Consider the following 13,855-nt stretch of genomic DNA (forward strand, 5'->3'; position numbering starts at 1 on the left):
CAACAAATTCATTAAAACGAACATTAAAGAAACAGATGTTAAAAGCATGCCAGTTAAAATCAAAGTCCAGGTCAGTTCATTGTCGCTTTGAATTGCTTACGTCTTCTTCACACTTGCTGCTATTCAGTGATCAAATGCTTGGTCCCACAACCAAGTCTTGAGTTTCCTTCTAAAGGACAGGAGGGAGGTGGCCAATCTGATGTCCCTGGGGAGGGAATTCCACAGACTGGGGGCCACTGCTGAGAAGGTCCTGTCCCTCGTCCCCACCAATCGCATTTACAAAGACAGTGGGATCGAGAGCAGGGCCTCTTCAGATGATCTTAAACTTCGTGATGGTTCGTAACAGGAGATACGTTCAGACAGGTAGTCTGGGCCAGAACCTTTAGTTCTGTAAACGAGAATATATTTTAGGACTCACAATTAGTGTTTACATTGTATCTCCCCACTCTACATTTCTGGCAACAACAACAACAACAACAACAACAGCAATGATAATAATGTATTTGCTACCCAGCTAGACCACAAGGAAGATTGAGCGAAGAAAGACAGATGCTTCTGAACTGTTGTGCTGGAGGAAAATTTTGAGGGTGCCTTGGACTGCAAGAAGATTAAACCAGTCCATGCTCCAGGAAATAAAGCCTGGCTGCTCACTGGAAGGAAAGATATAAGAGGCAAAGATGAAGTACTTTGGCGGGGGAAATGGGAGGAAAAAGGAAGAGGGGCCGACCAAGGGAAAGATGGATGGTTGGTATCCTTGAAGTGACTGGCTTGACTCTGAAGGAGCTGGGGGTGGTGAAGGCCGACAGGGAGCTCTGGTGTGGCCTGGTCTATGAGGTCACAAAGAGTTGGAAGCAACTAAATTAATAAACAACAACAACAAACAACAACTTGCTACTTATCTCTCTAAACAGCTCGAAACCAAGTACAACAGGATCAAAACATACGAACATAAAATCCATACAATAAAATACATAGATACAAACACATAATTATAAAAATATACACCAAACACAGGGTACAAAGTCGACATATAGCTGTAATAGAAATTCAAAACTAATGATTCAGAGTTGACTGGGTAGGTCTGCCAGAAGAGATAGGCATTTAATTTTGTTTTAAATTCCGACAGCTCATTTAGCTGTCATTGTAAAGCATTGGGGCGACCGATGGAAAGGTACTCTGCATGACGGTCACCAGTCAGTTTCTGGCTGATTGGAGTAAACGCCCCATAGAGAACCTTAGTGGATTGTACAGAGGAAGGCAATATTCTAGGTAACCTGGACTCAAACTATGTAGGGCTTTAAAGGTCAAAACCAACACTTTGTACTTTGCCCAGGAACTAATTGGCAACTAGTGGGGTGACTTTAATATGCGTGTAATACGCTGACTCCTAGGTGTTCCTGTAACCAGTCTGGCCACTGTGTTTTGAAGTAATAGAAGTTTCTGAACTTAGTACAGAGATAACACAATGTAAAATATAATAAGCCTACATGAAATAAAAATCCAACCTGAATTTGGACAATTGACACTGCAAATTTACTTAAGCCTCCCCCCCCCCTGCCATTTTCTTACCACATGATAAAGAAACTCCAATGGAGGGAGTTGTAGAAACAACCACAAGAACAAATTGTTTCTACCATCGCAATCTACATAGACTGTTAGTACAGAGCCCTCTGGTGGTATTCAAAGGGCATTCCACTCTATTATTTGATAAATTTAATGTTGAATTGGTTATTTTTTCCAGGGACAGATTGATTTCGGATTATGATTTAGTGTGAAAATCTGAATTGAGTGGTCAGAATATGCTTTGCTGATAAGCATGCCTGATCCAAAAGCTACACTGTTTTCTGCTAGTGTAGCTACCGGAAAGATATCAAACACAGTTCTAATTTATAGGAATGTACATGCTAGGGCCATGTTAATTTATTTATTTACTACATTTATACCCTGTCCTCTCTCACCCCGACTCAGAGCAGCTTACAAGTTATATGTACATACAATATATTATTAGCATAGCACAATATTAGCATTATACAGTATATTACTATATTGTACTATACCACTATATTGCAATATTATTAGTAATATTATATGTAATATATAATATATAATTAATATTATTATATTGTATTATTAGTAGTATTATAATGTATTACATTATTATCAATATTATATGTATATACAATATATTATATTATTAGCATAGAACAATATTAGTATTATATAGTACCCCAACTGATGGCACAGGAGACAAGGTGGAACTGTTTTCCTGGCTTCCCCTCTTCAATCTCGCCCCAGAGCGGCAGCTGGTGCTTAATTTTTGATTCAATTGCTGGGAGCATTGCCCTTGCCCTAGTGACAGGTAAGACTTAGCAAGTGTGTATAAGTAAGTTGAGTGGGCAGTGCTCTGGGTTCAAGAATGTTCACCTGAGAGTGGATAACCGGAACAGCTTGGGGATTCTGCTGGTGTACCATCCACCCCGCTGCACAGCAGTCCCCCTGCCAGAGCTAGTGGGGGTGGTCTCTGACGTGCCATTGATTACACTGTATAACATAACATTTGGACCTGCCTATAATCTGTACATATGCAGACTATCACTGCAAGGGTTTTTGGAGCTAAAACTCTTGTACTATTTATTGGACCAAAAAAAATGTGAATGAAGAGAAACATTGTTAGGTAACTTTCAAAAACATTTTGGAGTAACTAGGATGAAGGAAAGGGGATCATAATAATATGATATAAAAATATTGGCAGAAACATACAAGAGTGGGAGGTGGTCAAGACCCCCATTTACGACCCAGAAAACAAAAATAACAAAAGATCTACTCTACTTTTTCCCCAAACAGAATCCTCTTATAAATAACATTCACCTTCTCTATAGAACAAAATCCAAGGTCTGTTTCAAGATATTGGTTTTCTGATAAATGACTCACATAAGGAGTATCTGTTTTGTTTGTATGTTATGTATTTCTTGAGAGGTCTGTTTGTTTTTCTCAAATAAATCTTTAGGCACTTTCATTGATGATGTAGATAAGAAAACTATACAGGCCAGCATGAACTTTAAAATCTGCAGCGAGATTTGTCTCGGTCCCACCATCTTCACAGGCTTAATTGGTGCAGAAATGGGAAAGCCTTCTCCACAAGCTGTAGAACAACCTTCTATGAGAACTCCATCTGGCCACCTTCCTATGTTTTTCCCAACAGGTGAAGTCCTTTTCATCCAGACAAGTCTTTATTTAAATTATATAGCAATAGTGTGAAGTGTTAAGCTATATTTTATATTTTAAAATATGTTATTAGTAATTATCTTTTAAGTGTATTTTACATTTTAGAACCAGTTTAAATAATATTGGACGGAATTCTGTTAGTTCCAACTAGCATAGACCCATTGGATTAGTGGCTGAAGAGTGTGTCAACAGAAAGGTAAATTAATTAATTTACCAGTCCAGAATAAGAACAGAATAAGTTCTTATAAATTATTTAGTCCAGAATAAGATCAGAATTCTGGCTAATATTAACTACTTCTTTTGTAATTTTTGTAAAATAAAACTTTGTTTTATCTTCTTTTAATCCCAGAATACCTTGAATCCCAGAAAAGTGGCATATTCTATCCAATCACTAAATCAGGGGTTTTCAAACTTTTAAAGCAGAGGGCCAGTGCACTGTTCCTCAGACTGTTGGGGGTCCAGATTATATTTTGAGAAAAACATGGACAAATTCCTATGCACACTGCAGATATATTATTTGTACTGCAAAAAAAATGAAATAACAATACAGTATTTAAAATGATGAACTATTTTAATCAACATAAACTTAGCAGTATTTCAATAGGAATGGTGGGCCTGCTTTTGGCTGATCAGATAGTCAATTCAGATTGTTGTTGTTGTGTGATGTAAAGTTGTTTCAGACTTAGGGTGACCCTAAGTCTAAAGTTTAGACCAGGGACCAAGTAAATGACCTTGAAGGGCCACATCTGGCCCACGGGCCTTAGAGAACCCCTGCGCTAAATAATAAATCATAAATGAAAATTAAGTGTGAAGTAGTGTAAATAGTACCACTGTTGGAAGTGTACCTGAAGTAGACCATAAATCCACAGGAATGATGTGCTGTAAATCTGGTTATATGTTTTTAGATGTGTGTTTCTGTTCTTTGAAACTGCTCCACACCAAAATTTCCTTAATGTTTCTAATTCTTAAAGGAAATCCCAAACCACAAACCAATGTTTTAATAAAACCCTGCAAACTTTATTAATCATGTGATTGAAGATAAAATCATTTGTGATTGTTGGACTGCAGGGGTTTTTTTAGAAGTTCAGAACATGGTAATGGAGACATCATGTGCAGACCTCAAAACATAACCTCGTCAGGGATACCCTCGGTCCCTGATTCGTTTTGTCAATATACTGGTTTCATTTAAACTGCCAATAATTTTTTCTTCTTCTCAAACTTGAAATAATTATTGGTCTAAGTTGTTTCAGCTAGGGAGGCACCCTCGTACAGCCCATGTTGCTTTCCTTCTGGTTTAGGCTCCCATTTTGCCCTCTGGCAGATTTTGAAACTGAGGGGAGTAGTGCATTAGATGTGGATTAGATGAGATGGGTGGGTTTCCTGCCAGGTTTCTCATTATGACTGAATCTCTACACAAGTGCAAGAGAGCAACTGTGTGAGGCACAGAGATTACAAAGAACATTTATTTTATCCCCTCAAAACATCTTGAGCTGGAAAACAACTGCAGATGTCTTGCAGTGAAAATCTCAATGTGATATTTTTCTCATTGTGTTCACATTTCAAATCTATTTGAACAAATGCTCATGCCAGTCAATGTTACCGCACTGCTGGTCACTCCACAGAACCAACATAAAAATGGAAAGATCCTGGAAGCATGTCCCTTCCCACTGTTTTAATACCCTGCCACCCTCAAATATGCACCCTCCGGAGTTCAAATAATAGCTCTCATCCCCTCCAACCATTGGTCATGCTAGCAATGTAGCGAGTAGGGAGGACACAGAGATAAGTTCTTATAGCTTCAGTGAGTGCGTTAGTCGTTCGTTCTTGTTCCTGTCTGTCTACTGATGGTGTATGCTGTATATTCGAGCGGCATAGTAAAGCTAAATATCTGTTTTCTACTGAAGTGTCACACGTCCATTTCTTCAGAGCTTCAAAAGCTTCTGCAGCACTCTGACATAGCAAACGTTAATGGGAATTGTAGAACATTAGAGTGCACCTGTTTGGGGAAATCAGTTTAATCCATCCTGCCATCTAGTGACGTAAAGCAATAAAAAACATGGGTCATCTCACAGTTAGCCCTCCATATTTGTGGGTTTGATGTTTGCAGATTTGATTAATAACTTCTCTCTAGGATTCTCTAGCTCCTCCAGTTTGCCTTGAGGACCTAGACATTCCTAGAGAAAACACTTATCTAGGAATCTCCAGGTCTTCTGGCATGATTCCAAGATCAACATCTGACATACCTTTGTATTTCTAAATAAGTGGTAGCTCAGGTTAAAAAAGGGTTAGTCACATTTCCTCCGCTTTCAAGAGGGTATTGAATTCAGATACTGCATTTTTTAAAAGGTGAGTGTAGTGAATATTTGCAGATCCTAGACACTTCATGTTTCCCAACTAATTTTTGAATGAGAAAGGAAAAATGTGGCTACATGGAAAACAAATTGTAAACAAGATTACGAATCACAGGGCTTTAAATTCCGATTTCTCGGCCTTGTAAAACTTAAGCCGACATATGGTAGCCTGATCTTATTTTAGTTTTTTTTGTTGTTGCCTTAATGGATTTTAACGTAATAATCCTATGCAAATGAACTGCAAGCGTAGGCTACCTTCTCCCAGAGTATCAACGTTTTATAGTTTTTGCTTTTCTCAGATACATATACCTTTGCACTCTTTCTCCCTGAATGGATACAATTCATCCTTAAGACAAAGGATGTTCACATTACATTTTCAGTGACGTACTTATGCTCAGAATGCTACATTTCTACAGACTAGCCAAAGCAGTGGTTCTCAACCTGTGGGTTCCCAGGTGTTTTGGCCTACAACTCCCAAAAATCCCAGCCAGTTTACCAGCTGTTAAGATTTCTGGGAGTTGAAGGCCCAAATATCTGGGGACCCACAAGTTGGGAACCACTAATCTAAAGAATAGAGACTCCAGAGGCTCTGGAGCATTACACTGTTATTAAAGCCTAATTATTCATGCTGGAATCATACCATGTAATGATTAAGACTGGTGGCCTGAATCTTCCTCGCTAAACCTTTAAACACAACTCGTATGTGTTAGAATTCAATGGTAACAGCTAGATGTTTAGCTTTCATCTATTTCAATAAAAAATAAAAAGTCAACAAATTCAATTTGCTGCAATATATATTTTAATTCAAAGTGAATCTTGACAGTAATACACCATAAATTCTTATTTTGACACTCACCAAAATAGTCACCTGGAAAACCCGCTTTTTGTGACAAAGTACAGAAGGCTTGGTCACATTTAAATCACTGAGAACTAGAGAGAAATACTATCGCAAACTGTAGGAAACATTACATCCATAAAAATTTTCCCAGTCCTCTTATTGTAATATTGCACAGTGCAATTGCTACATGGCAAACTAGTGTAGCACAGAAATCAAGAACAAAAAAGCCACAAGTCTACAAATAATTGTTAAAACTGTAACAGTTCAAACTTAATAACCAAATCTCTATCATTAGTACTAAACAAATCTTTCTATAGCTTGCAGTGTGATTTTCGCTCTTACTTAACACAAACCAAGTTAAAATTAGCAGTAAATACAGAATATTTAAAAATTAAAAACAAAATAATTAGTTAATACAGTAGTATAATTGATCAATAACACACCCTGAATTAAAGTTAAAAACAGAATACAAGGAATATAAAAACCGATCTCCAAATTAAAAACCATATGCAATTTTGATATCGTGCAGTGTTTTATTTAAAAGGCATTAGAACAATGAGATATACAGGTGTATTTGTCTGGTATTATTTTGAGTGCAGATTTAGACTTTTGCCTAGTCTCATTCTCTGCAGACAGAGCCTTGGTCCTCCAAAGCCACAGCCACGAAACCAAAGTATTCACAGAGCAAAGGTTTCAAAGTGAAACTGTGGACTATAGCCTCAGAGACAGAAAAAGATTTGAACTTTCACTTCAACTCTCATTACAGAATCGGCTGCAGAGTAGCACTTTATGCTCAGTCTTGGTGGTGCCAGATCTCATTTATAGTTTCTCAAAAGAAAAAAAAAACCCTACTTACTGTTTTACAATATGTTAGGTGTCACAGGCTTCATTTGGAGTATACAGATAAAAGAGGTCTCATGTTTAACCTGGCACTATGTGCCAAAATACATTAGCTTTATTTCCTAAACACAGTTTAAAAGCACAGTAAATATTTTAGAGAAAGAAAGATCCAAGTAATGAAGACAATCTTTGTTTTGTTTTGTTATTCTTATAGAAAAGTAACATAACTTCTGATGTGTTCCTAGTTCCTAGTGAGTCCAATGCCAGCAATGGAGGCAGCACCAAGAAATTTCATTCTCAACACCAAAAAGTTATCAAAAAACAGGGATTTGCTGAAATCACAAATGTCAAGGAGCATGACAAATCTACTTGATTAGTTCAATTTCCTCTGCCTAAGCTTCAGAATATGCTGAAACAATTTAACCAGGTTACTCGAGTTTCTAAGAGATACATGCACACATTTGTACTTATACAAAATGCATAAAATAATTTATGAGAAATGACTGAAGTTGAAGTCCAGAGCATTCCATTATGCCCAAGGCTGTTATGTGCATCCAGTAGTACTTTCTACTCTTCTCATTTGAATAGCAGCTCTCCCATGTCATAACACAAACTAGTCTTAAGCTTCCCAAGCTTAAGTGATTTGCTATATATGTTGGGGGAGACAAAAGAAATAAAAGGAAGGAAGGAAGGAAGGAAGGAAGGAAGGAAGGAAGGAAGGAAGGAAGACAGAAAGCAAGCAAGCAATGTCTCGTTAGCCATGAAGAGCTCTGGCTCTCTGACTGTGGCCCAAGAGCTGTTGGAAAGGTTTATTTCCATGTTCTGCCTTAAAATGGTCTGGGGTTTATACAGTAATACTGTTGTAATTAAGTTATTATAAGTAAATCAAATATAGGCACGTTTATTTCACTCAGACATTCATTAAATAAAACACTGCTTGTGTTAATGGAGCAAAGAAAAATTCAATCAGCTATTAGACTGAAAAGGCTACAACCCTTTGCACTCTGTCCGTAGAAGTAAGCCCCACTGATCTAGGTGGAGTTTACTTTGAAGGAAGCAGGTTTAGGATTGGGCCTGAAAGAAACCCTTTGCACTCCTATTCCAGTCTATGTTGCAAAAACTGTATTCCAGAAACATAAAAAAAGTTTAGTAGTTGTAAGTGTCTGCACAATGTGGCTACGCATACATAAAAATTAAATTACAAGGATACATCCACATTATATGCAATGATAGGTAATGGAGATAAAATACTGATGCAAATAACACACCCCAAATTAACATATGCAATTATCTTTCATCATTTACAGTATAGTAGTTACAACACTCCAAACATGAAAGCAAACAAAACAAAAATCAACCCCTCTATTTCCATTTCATGTAATTAGACTTGTACAGAAATTAGAAGGCTAAGAACTAGTTAAACCACTTAATTTCACAGCTATCTGAAGTGGCAATCATTATATAGCAGCTTATCTATGATACATTCAAGATAAATGATACAATTTATTATTTGCCTCATAAGCTAGATCACAGCCTCACTTTAATACCTTCCTTGAAACCCATCCTAGCACTACAGTATACTTGAGGTCTATGAAAAAAGTAGCTACCTTTTATAGGAAATGGATGATTAAGTCTTTGGTGCTGCAAAAGCAATTTCATTTGAACAAGAACAAAAACACAGAAAAGATGCACTTCCTACAGAAAAAAAATGCATGTAATTTGTTGTCCCTGACGGAATGTATTAAATAAGAAGAAACAGAAAATCTCCAAAAGGCTAGAACAAATACTACAATGTAAAAAGGCTAAAATCTCTCCCATGCATAAATGAAAAATTGCACACAAAGTACTCACATCTTTTCAAGCATCAATAGTAAATATTCCACTAATATTTATTAAATACTGCATGGTTTGCTCAAGCTAAGATGAAACCACAGCATGAATCAATGAGCATTTTGCTTTTATTTTCTTTCATAATCTAGCCAAGTCATGCCTACTGCACCTCTAAACAGGTTATTAAATCCAGTTGGACATAAACACTTTGAAAATAAACTACCTAGATTGTATTGCAGTTCCACTGAATAGTATAAAATATTGTTTTTTATTCAACAGCTACTGAATAAACTTTTCCTAAGTACTACAAAATGGTCTTCTCAAAGCTGATCATTCTGGGGGAAAATATCAGACAGCAGAATTCAGCTACAGCAAAACATGCTGCCCTCTAGATAAAGAAATCACACTCAGTACTAAACTCATACCACACAAAACTAAAAAAAGAAAAGAAAAAGATAAGTGAGCACGCAATACTCTACCAAATAATCAGCAAATCTGAATGTTAAGTGCTGCAGTCCTCAACATTTATAATATAGTAACATTAACAACTTCAAATATTTAAGGCACTATGTGTGGGAACTGTTTACAATGCAGCTGAGATTATTAGGACACCAACATTTAAGAGCAAATTTCTAGGCAACTTTATTTTTGCCCATGCAAAAGACACATGCAATGTGAAAAACAGCGCAATCTTTTTAGATAAGTGACTCGACACTGAACATCAAGATACATAATACAAACAAGTTACTCATACATGATACTGATGACACATGTGCATCTGTTGCTCTAAATCTGTATACTCAATGGCTTCCCAAACGTAGACGTGTCTCACACTAGTTAGAAGGCAATTTTATAAAAAAATAGTAGGAGCAAAACTGGATTTCTGCTCCCATAAGTCACCTGTCTGGAGTTACTCTATAAGAAGATAACATGACTAAAGACAAATTTATACCAAATGTGCAAAAACACATTAAAAGTGAGTTAAAGCTCAAGGTTGTTTAAATTGCACCCAAGTCTAACATGATTAAAAAAAATAATTTTCTTGTGCCATGGCTAATATTTATTAAATACCATGTTCTCCTCTCAAACCAAATGTATGCATCACTGAGTTTCATCAGCATGCTGTTAACATGAGTCTCACAGAAATGGATACTGGCTGAGTTTTGTTGGGCTCAGTGGAAATCCTGTATAAGCAGGGGATGCAATGTAAGAATGTGGTGGAAAAATTGGTTTGTAGTGAGTCTGATGAATGGTGGGGGAAGGCAGCAGTCGGGGGTTTATGCCCACCGGGACCTGGTGAACTAGGCCACCGTGATGAGAGATACTGTAAGTGGGATGCTGTAATATCGGTCTTGAGGTACATGGAGAGGCCAGAATGTGGGCAACCGGGGCAGCAGTACTCAAGGGTGCAGAGGATGGATAAGGTAGAAGAGCAGGCTGTCCTCCAAGATGGGTACTTCCAGCCAAATGTGCATGGACCGAACTATGAGTGGGACTTCCGTGTTGAATAGTGAATGCATGGCTGGCAACATTTGCTGGGATGTACGTCTGCTGCCTCCAGTGACCACAGTTTCCATTCCACTCCTGAGTCCCACCTCCAAAGTGTTGAACCTGTATTGAGAGAAAATACAATTACAGCTTCCTACATACAGACAGGCTCCCCACCAATGATGCTTGAAACATTTTGGGGAAGCGGTTTCTTCCTGCCATGTACAGGGTCTCCCCTCCAAATCAAAACACAAAAATTGCCTTATGGACCAAATCAAGAGGTTATAGCTCCAAACATGGTCGACCAGTTGGATGCTTCTGAGAAGATGATAAATATGGCATGTTACACTTTTGATCTCCAACATCAGAGGCATACCATCTTGCTTTTAGCTATCATAGCCAAAAGGCATTTCTAGACTGAATTACACGGACTCTATCTTGTTAATGCCAAAGGCCTTCAAGTTGTTTTTGACTTATGGTTGGGCCCTAAAGCAAACTTATCATGGTTTTCTAGACAGGATTTCTTTAGTGGGGTTTAGCTTTACCTGGCTCTATTTAAATCCACATCTACTACTAATCAATTCCTAAACAGGTCACCATGTCTTCCTCTTTTGTGGAAGTGACTTTGGGCTCTCAAACACTATGACAGAGGAGTGCAAACTCTGGTTGGTTCTACTAAATTGCTATTGCTTCAAATACACAGTTGAAGACAATGGCTTACCTGACATTAGATGACTGCCCTACCTATGCAAGTAGAAACCTAACCACTAAGTGATGAACTAGTTACGTGAAATATTAACATGATGACTACACAAAATAGTTTTGATCTGGATCAAGATCAGCAGAGGGACCAGCAACACCAAGGAAATAGGTGTATTTACAAAGTACTTGACATAATAAGATATCTACACAGGTTAAATGAATACATATATAAAACAGAACTTAAAATATAAATTAAAAACATAATAGCAGCAAACAAACAAATGAAGAAAAAAGTTGTTACCAACCATGGAAAATCTACATTAATAAATAGTTTAGCAGACAGTTAAAATTCACATAGTGTGAGTGGATAGAAGGCTGGTCCACAGTTGAATGCCACCCCTGAAATCCCCCTCTTCGTGATGTTTTCTGACAGTCATCTACTGGCAGCCACTGGCAAGATCTCAGTCCCACAAACAAAAGGAGGGGGGGAAAACCATTTGTGCTAAAGCATTTTTCTGTCTATTATGAACCTACTGACAATCAATTTCATTGGCTGGCCCCAACTTCTAATACTGCTAAAAGCACTATTGAGCTATGTGGAGACTAGAAGAAGTAATATGTATCTTCTTCTAGTCTCTCCGCATATTTCACTTATTCTAACAAAGGGGAAAAAAGAAGGTGACAGACTCTGGAAGCTCTTGGAATGAAAGGCAAGCGAATAATGATCGATCACTGGAAACGAGTGGTTTATTCTGTCTTTCCAAAATCTTAAGAAGACAGTTCTAAAGTTTCCCGCTCACACACCCCGTATATATGAGTCCTTAATTCCCATCTCCTTTTATTGGGCAAACTCTGTTCCTACAGTGGTTCTACTGCAGTTTCGAATTCCTAAAAAAACAGATAGTCTTATCTATACTACATTCCACATCCATCTTCCCAACCTTCCCCAACCTCCCCCTCTTTATGACAGGGAAACGAAGCAGCCAGTTCCAGGCTGATACAACCATCCTGACAGAAGGGGTGTGAGTATCAAGAACTATGAGCAAAATAGTTCATATTTCAAAATAAAATATCCACTTACTTTTCTTCTTGATAAAACCCAGCTTCTCCCCTTACATGCATACTGAATATATGGAAAACATTTCTTTTTTATTATCATCTACAGAAAACTGTGGTGTATTTGTGAATATGACTACAAGAAGATTGCAAATCATGGAAGTTCCACCCAAATGGATCGATTTGTGCAGGTGCAATACTCTTGCACACAAACTTGTTTTCTGCTGCTCCAGAGACTAATATATGAAGCAACAGATTCAAACTACAGGAAAAGAGATTCTACCTAAAAACTTCCTGACAGAGTTGTTCAACAGTGGAATACGCTGCCTCAAGTTGTGGTGCAGTTTCCCTCTTTGGATGTTTTTATACAGAGGCTGGATTGTGTGTCCCTGCATGGCAGGAGTTTGGACTGAATTGTCTTTGTGGTCTCTCCGAATGCCATTATTCTATGATTCCTACACAGTTCAATGAACAAGGTCTCAAACAGATGCACAGTCTGACCAGCAGATAATGCATTTTTGTGTAAGCTGCAAAGCTTTGCAAGCATTGGGAGCTTTAGAGCAGCCTCATAGAATACCACTGAACATAGAATACCCTTGATAATACCTATTGACATCTTTTATTGGACTATTTCCAATACCTACAACAAGCTACAGTGGCAGGACATTAGATATGTAGGTTCAAAACTACTAAAAGTACTCATAACTACTTAAAAGCTATGTTGTGAAGGCAAAAAAGAAGCATTTATATCATGTAGTTGATTGTTTATCCACATCAGGAAGTTGCTTTGTCAAATTCTGTATGAACCTGCATATAATTTCTAAAAGAAATCCCGCCTAGTGCACTATAATGGTCCCTCCCTCAGCAAACCTGAAGGTTTTTCTTTGGATAATTTTTGATTACAATCATTACTTGCAAAAGGGATCACTAAGCCAGATGAAATAGACAGCTGAATTGACTTGAATTCTGTGTGTATGGCAGGTTCAAAATAAGATCCAAATCACACTTGAAGTATTAAATGTATATTTGCACAATGATATTTCCATACATACCTGACTGAGGTTTGAGTGCTGCTGGTGGAATGCTGATGCCAACTTGCGCTGACGGTTACCCAAGCCAGAAGGATGGTTCATTTTTACACGGGTAGGTCTACGTTTTACAAGTGGCTGGCAGGTGTTAACTAGGAAAACAAACAAGTCAACAAACCGTTGTTTGCTAAAGAACTGCTTCTGATTTTTTTTTGCTTTACCCAAAAGCCACATTATAGAATTTTGGGGGTTTGGAGAGGAGGGGGGAAACCATATATCCCTATTCATTATTAGTTTGAAAAGTTTGCACCACACAAAATTGTCTGGCACAGATGCTACAAATAAAGAGCTCTACATAAAGACTGAATGACTCACTGATATAGCAGACTTCTTACCTCCAATCCCTCACAAAGCATTCTAAAGATTTGTGGGATCTTCCTTCACAACACAGTTGTGCTGAGGAGGAGGGCTATCAGGCAGAGAAGGAGCACAGGACA

General features: G+C 37.8%; 1 protein-coding gene across 6 annotated transcripts in view; it reads right to left on the bottom strand.

Annotated features, from left to right (window-relative positions):
- Nucleotides 1–6,357: 6,357 nt before the first annotated feature.
- Nucleotides 6,358–13,855, bottom strand: part of HIPK3 (homeodomain interacting protein kinase 3) — a 71,737-nt gene continuing 64,239 nt past the window's right edge. For all 6 annotated transcript variants that reach the window (XM_060766566.2, XM_060766568.2, XM_060766567.2 and 3 more), the window contains 2 exons: nucleotides 13,383–13,510; nucleotides 6,358–10,695 (listed from right to left, as the gene is read on the bottom strand). In XM_060766566.2, the coding sequence (XP_060622549.2) occupies nucleotides 10,222–10,695; nucleotides 13,383–13,510 (602 nt within the window). In that variant the 3' untranslated portion in view covers nucleotides 6,358–10,221. The remainder of the gene's footprint in view (nucleotides 10,696–13,382; nucleotides 13,511–13,855) is intronic.

Source organism: Anolis sagrei, chromosome 1 (genome assembly GCF_037176765.1).
Source record: "Anolis sagrei isolate rAnoSag1 chromosome 1, rAnoSag1.mat, whole genome shotgun sequence".
Lineage (NCBI taxonomy): Eukaryota > Metazoa > Chordata > Lepidosauria > Squamata > Dactyloidae > Anolis > Anolis sagrei.